This window comes from Phalaenopsis equestris, unplaced genomic scaffold (genome assembly GCF_001263595.1).
Source record: "Phalaenopsis equestris unplaced genomic scaffold, ASM126359v1 Scaffold000410, whole genome shotgun sequence".
Taxonomy (NCBI): Eukaryota; Viridiplantae; Streptophyta; class Magnoliopsida; order Asparagales; family Orchidaceae; genus Phalaenopsis; species Phalaenopsis equestris.
Genome location: NW_018164851.1, coordinates 1,222 through 8,119, shown reverse-complemented (window position 1 = coordinate 8,119; position 6,898 = coordinate 1,222). Strand labels below are relative to the sequence as shown.

The window sequence follows — 6,898 nt, the reverse complement described above, 5'->3', positions numbered from 1 at the left end:
CAGCTATATATATAAACTAAGGATATCTTGTACTCTCTTTTTTTTAAATGAAGAAAAATCACTGATCTGCTCCCGAAGATGTAGACATCTTTGTCGAATCTCATTAAATTTGTGTTTTCTTTATGATTTGTGTCGATTCTTGCATTTTTTTTTTACCCTAAAATTCTACAACTTCAAACCAAGACATCCAGTAACGCTGGATCAAGATCCAACACTCTTATCAAACAATAACAATATGCTAACAAGCATTAGAAATACAACATATATTAACAATAACAATTATCATAAAAGCTAATATCATCAAACAATCCAAAAAATTGCAAAACAAATCATACTACAATTGCAAAAACGTCTTCAATCTTGAGTAAGCAGTGTCACAATTATTAAGAATAAGTGAATGAAATACTGAAGAATGAATACATTTACATATGCCACCTAATAGTTTTCCAATATTAAAGAAGAAGGCTCCGCCGGGTATATAAAAAACCTAAGAAATTACTCTAAGCTTCAGTTCTCACCACCTCTATGAATGGCTATTACAGCTTCATCATTACTCCCACTCTCCGCATAACGGCAACCGCAATCTTCCCCTTCCAAACTTTGAGATTCAAATGAAGTCTGCAACTTCTTCATTGCAGCAGCATCGGCATCGGCATCGGCATCGGCGACATCATTCTCACCAAGAAAGCTTGGTTGGTTGGTTGAAGAGAGCAGTCTTGCCCACATTCTGTCTGTGATTACAACCTTATTCTGTCTTTCAGTAACTCTCTGCAACAGTAGATTTGAAGCATGTAAAAATGACAATATGTTAAAATAATTAAAAGGGTTTTACATATATACCGTATAATTCTTATGTATATACATAATTAAAGCTTAAACTTTGATATTCAGTTGCATGATTCTGTCGTGTGATAATCGCATCAAACCATATCCATAGAAAAGTAAATTTCATTTTAGAAAAATTAATATTAGTGACATTTTTAATGTGGTAATAACAATTTGAGTGCATATACTTATATAATAGAATTTAAAGGTTACATATATAAATATATAAAAAATTGTGTAGTGCAAATGTAAATCCCCTAATATATCAATAGATGGGAGGTTGTATTGCATGTCATAACTTCATATTTTACATATACGCCGTCTTACCTATGCTATAAAAAAAAGGTGTATCTCAATATTTAAAAGTTAAAAAGGTGATATTTTTTATGTGATAGGTGTATCTTAATATTTAAAAGTTAAAAAGGTGATATTTTTGATGTGATATGAAAGATGTAGATGGGTACAAATGTAAAAAAGTAAACTTCAAGCGCGTAGGAATTGGTTGGTATGTATATAAGTAAGAAATATTACGTGCTAACAAAGTAGGTGTGAATCGGTGAGGATGAGTAGACTTACATAGAAGGGTATATAGGCATGCCTCCCATTAACAGGTCCGACCGTAAAACCTGTATAACCTGCCATGGCGCCATGGATGGCGCTATGAGCCAGCAAAGTGCAGTACACGTTATCAGATGCGTTACTGGGAACCGCACGAATCATGTAGGTTGGATCTGCAAAATCAACAGTCAGGATTGTGTTTCTCGCACAAAATTCATCAAAAGAGAAGCTTAATTATGCAACTAACCTATATATTTAAGATTTATTGTCATCTTCTTGTTTGTGCTTGAGAAGTGATCCTGCAGAGCGCAGAAAAATCAAAATAATATAAACATGAAAATAATTGCTCAGTAAAAGATAAAAATTGAAGGCATCTCTTGAAAGAATTTGTCATGATACAACCAATTATTTTAAGTTGTTAGATTCAGATCGATAAGTCCGGATTAGAACGTATGTGATAGAATCAAGGGAAATTTACATACATGCCACATAACTATAATATATTTACATATCTAACACGTAAAGTTTGATATTTATAATAACATCTTGGTATCATAAACTTATGCATGAAAAGGTGTAGGTGATGGATATGTAAATACATAAGAATTGCTTGCTATGTATGTAAATATGCCCTAAAATCAAATGCTTGGTAAGATTTTATGGGGGTCTAAGATGATGGTTCAGGCATTAGACTGGAGTTAAGTTAAATCCATGGCTAAATCCTAGTAAAATTATGCTACCAAACACCCCCTAAAAGCAGGGGATCTTCTTCTCCTCTAGCCATGATTGCCCATCTTGGGTTTTCCATGTAAATCCATGTGTTACTATCTTTACATCTTTTACCACTCATAGGGTTAATTTTGTAACATAAAATTTGCAAAAACTTACCTTGATTTTCTGAGACAACCACAAACCAACATCAAGGAGTAATTTATTTCCTGAAGCATCTTGGTGTTCCGCAGACCGCATGCTCTCTGCAATAAGTCCTTGCCCTGCTCCCTCTGCCACAACAACAACCATATGCCCATTCTCCGTCAGCCTCTTCTCAACGAAGTCCAAAAGCCCTCCTTTTCCTTCCAGATAAAATGGCGATTCAGGAATCAAGCAGCAGTCCTGGAGGAGGAGAACATGCAGAAAAAAATGAGTAATGTAAAAATAAATAAATAATGCTTTTAGTAGGTGTTATAATGAAAAATTTAAAGAGCTTAAAAGGAATGTTGGAGGAGAAACAGAAAGACAAAGAAGTGCAGCATACCACATCTCTGCTCGCAAGAGTTGCATGCATGGCGATGAAACCTACACCAAAAATTATTTTTTAAGTTTAAATTTCAGATAAACTAGAATAAAGATTGAAACTTTTGCAGAAAAAATCAGGCTTTGCAACTCCAAGAGCATTGCTAAATATTTTCACGTTTCAGAAAAATGACGCAGCAGTAATTACATGCAACAAAGAAGGGTAAAATTTAGTTACAGAAATCAGTTAAGTATAGAATAATCCAATTAACCAATCAACAAGCGAAAACTCATAGCTCATTGAACCTATGACATTAGACTGTCCTCATCAAACTTACAAGTTCATATATTAAAAAAATTAGAAAGATTTGCAAACACACCCCTCATTTCCTATATATTTACATATCTAAACTCCAAACATCAATTTTTACATGCATGCCAGATTTACTTATGCAAGAAAAGGTGTATTTAACTTCTTAAAAGTTAAAAAGATGGTATTTTCGATGTGATATGAAAGAGTTAGGTAGTATAACTGTAAAAGGTAAAAGTTTTGATGTCAGATATGTTAATAAATAAGAACTGTGTGGTATGTATCATGTATGTAAATTTCCCAAAAAACTATATGATCAGAGATAGGAACTAACCGCTGTAGCGACCCATCAGCTTCACAACACCTATACCATTCTCAATGCTCTGGGCTTCCACATGTGCTGCATTGATAGCTCGTTGAGCTTCTTCAACAGCAGTATCAAAACCAAATGATTTATCAATCACCTGATTCAGTAAGTAAAATTAGCAAACATAAGATAATCAAATTAACCAATTAACGACAGAAAAGGCGTGCGAAAAACATACCGCAATGTCATTATCAATCGTCTTCGGAACGCCAACAACAGAAACTTTGAGACCTCGCCTTCTGATTTCCTACAAAATGGTACAGTTCAAGCTTTATTTGGCCTTATTATTGCATCTTTACTCTTGAAATTTAGGTGTTGTATGTGTAAATACATTAGAATTGAGAGGTATGTATGTAAATCCTCCAAAGATATATCATCTATCATTACCTCAAATATAACAGAGGCTCCTTTCTGAGTACCATCTCCACCAATAATATACACCTATAAAAATAAGCAAAACCATTGAATTCATGATTAAGAGCGAACATAAAGATTATATACGTGTTCCTCAGAAAATATGGAATAGAATAGTGACACGATGTTGTGCGCCACACCTGATTGATCCCACGGTCTTCAATGTTATCAACTATTTTCGAAGTGCTATGACCGCCTCGAGATGTGCCTAGGATGGTGCCGCCCCGCTTGTGAATGTCATTGACACTTTTGGGCGTCAGAGTAATTGTATTGCGGGCGTAGAAACCCTTGTATCCTCCCTACAAGGATTCTTCTTAAAAAATTTGAAGAATAAAATGAAATGGTACTGTGTGCTGTAAAGTTTAAAATGTTTAGTTGTGAAATTTGATTTTTGCACTACAAAGAAAAGAAGTAGCATGAACTTACGTCAAAAGGTATTCAATATATGTGGATTATTTCATTTAAGAGGTTCTACGAATCCTTATTATATTTTCGATCGCTCCAATTTTATTATTTTTTTTTTCTTAGCGTGGAGGCTTATCTTCTGCTAGTGTTAGAAGATATTGGGATGCAATTCTCCACAAACAAACCACAATAAAATCGGCAAGGGTGAAGTAGCCATTAGTTAGATGAACCTGCATGAAATTCTATGTTTTTATGTGTTCATCTTCTTTACAAATTTCTAATTTTTGGCTCTCTATATTTGAATTAGATTTCTCCTATTTCCTAATATAAAATAACTCTTAAGAAAATGATGTAAACATAAGAAATTTACATATGTAGCACACAATTCATATGTATTTACATATCTCATACCTAAACTTCCATAATTATATACATAACGCTTTGGTGTTTTAAACCTATGCATGAAAATACATATTTCACCTTTTAAAAATGATAATAGTGTTATTCTTTATTTGATATTAAATATTTGAGTGCTATGTGTAAGACTCTAAAAATGAAAGTCTAGGCGTGAGATAAGTAAATAGATAAGAATTGTGTGCTATGTACGTAAGTGTCCCTATAAAATATAGGACCTGCCTGTTAAAATAACTCAAACAACATGAATGAGACATATTAAGAGCATAGTTTTCTTGATATCAACTCACATAAGCATCAAAATAAACCCTAAAATACTAAGGTAAATTCCTATGCTAAACTCCATGACTTTATAATAAGCAGTGGTATCCTTACCTCAATGCCAAGGATTTTGCTAACTCCATACATATGATACAAGCCACAAACTATTTCTCTTATCACCGTGTTGAGTCCCGGGCAGAGACCCCCACACGTTACAATACAAGCATGCACCTTCTCCGACTCGAAGTAAACCTAAAGAGCACGAGGAATAGAATCACCATTAATTTAAAAATTGCATGAGAGCACGAACCCGTGTGTGAAAGACGACTTACCCGTTGACGAGGCCCCGCACGTCGAAAATGAGTTCCTCTAGGACTGTTCTTGTGCACAACAATCTACAAAAGTTTTAATTTCAGGACATAATAAAGTAGCGAACAAACTCACATTCTTTGAAATTACAAAATTGGAATTTCTGAACCAAAACTTGAGAATTTAAAAGAATAAAAGGCTCAGATAATGAGTTAGAACTGCAATGGAGGATGAAAATGTCACCTTTTGTGCAACTGTATCACCCTCATTAACAAAATACTGCCTGAGAATAAAAAGCAGATAGCTTTTGTGTCAAAAAGAAATTTTGATTAAGGAAATTAGTTCCAATTGAAATTAGTTGGATATAACAAACATACTTGACGACTGAATATGCCGGATTATCCTGGAGAGGATTTGGATATGTCTGCATGTATGAAAGACATATATGAGCTACATAACAGCATAAAGATATAGCCAAAACATCCAAACTATAATTTTTAACTGTAAATGTATCAATTAGCAGAATCAAGACCAGAATTAGCACAAGAACGTTGATAAAACATCATCCCAAATCGGTTCCATGCATTAAACTCTATATAACAGACTGAAAAAAACAATCCTTTTTTTTTTTTTTTACATCATCCCAAATCGGTTCCATGCATTAAACACTATATAACAGACTGAAAAAAAAGCAATCCTTTTTTTTTTTTTTTGACTTGGCAGATTCTAGATCATTATTGCCACAAAATCAAGAAAGAAAACATTTTTCAGGTCAAAACTGGTTCAGAAATCAAGAATTCAAGCCAAAACAGGCTAAAAGGCAAAATCAAACCACGAATAATTCTTTTAAAACAAAAGCGCAAGAGAACTCACAGGAAGACCAGAGATATAATCAGTCAAGTGAGGCACATCCTCAAGAACATAACCATCTTCCCCAAAGACAGACTTTGGTTCAGGCTTCCCTACAGGCACCACCACCTCCTTATCACCAGACCTCAAGTCCCCGTTGCACGTCGTCATAACCTTGACGGCCGAAAGCGAGCTCCTGAGATCAAAGATATGGTTCGAAATCTTCTGGTTCTGTTTCGATTCAGCGCAGTTTTTCTGAGGAAACGAAGAGGGAAAAGAGAGGGAACCCATACCAAGATTAGAACTTGAAAAACTCCGTTTGAATTCGAGAGAAGAAAAGAAGTTTCACATACAGTTCAGGGAAAAGCGCGCCTTTTATAAACGGGGAAGGGGATGGTTACGGAGACGAAGAGCTTCGAGATTTTCGGACTTCAGGGATTTGAAGTTTGAATAAAAGCGGCGGCTTTGGGCCTCCCATGGCTCCCGTGGAATCGGGGGTCCATAGATTGCGACGGTGGAGAAGAAAACAGGGAACTTTGAGCGAAGGAAAGGAGGATGGGAAGCTTCCAGGTGTCCGGAGATTTGAAGTCCATTGTGGTGGTTAATCTTCGTTCGTGGGTTGGTTTGGTGAGAACCATAGACGTGCGCAATTTAGGCGGAAGTGGAAGCTCGAATTGGTATTTGCCGTATGGAAATTTCATCAAAAATTTTGGGGCAGTATGGGAAAAATAGTTTTGAAAATATTTGCTTGAGATATATATTATTCGTAATATATTTTCTTCCTATTCCGCGGAGCATTCTGATTGGGCATCTTGAGATACTTCCTTTTATAATTTTCTAAAGATTCAATTGCAATATAGTTAATAACTAAAAATATGTTTTTTAGTATGTTTTGAATATATATAACTGAAGTAGCATCAATACCTTGTTATCAACAAGCACAAATCTAGATG

General features: G+C 34.9%; 1 protein-coding gene across 2 annotated transcripts; it reads right to left on the bottom strand.

Annotated features, from left to right (window-relative positions):
* Positions 1-356: 356 nt before the first annotated feature.
* On the bottom strand, positions 357-6,587 carry LOC110026975 (ATP-dependent 6-phosphofructokinase 6-like). 2 transcript variants are annotated; one of them, XM_020728221.1, is made up of 15 exons: positions 6,299-6,587; positions 5,970-6,200; positions 5,474-5,520; positions 5,340-5,379; positions 5,120-5,182; positions 4,902-5,039; positions 3,848-4,006; positions 3,681-3,734; positions 3,472-3,540; positions 3,261-3,390; positions 2,639-2,679; positions 2,272-2,496; positions 1,631-1,682; positions 1,402-1,556; positions 358-768 (listed from the first exon to the last, which is right to left on the bottom strand). In XM_020728221.1, exons 2-15 carry the CDS (start codon positions 6,114-6,116, stop codon positions 508-510), a joined length of 1,581 nt encoding a protein of 526 aa, XP_020583880.1. In that variant the 5' UTR covers positions 6,117-6,200; positions 6,299-6,587; the 3' UTR covers positions 358-507. The 2 variants fall into 2 exon arrangements, with proteins under 2 accessions (XP_020583879.1, XP_020583880.1); XM_020728220.1 differs by lacking the exon at positions 6,299-6,587 and having other exon boundaries at positions 357-768; positions 5,970-6,279.
* Positions 6,588-6,898: the final 311 nt, after the last annotated feature.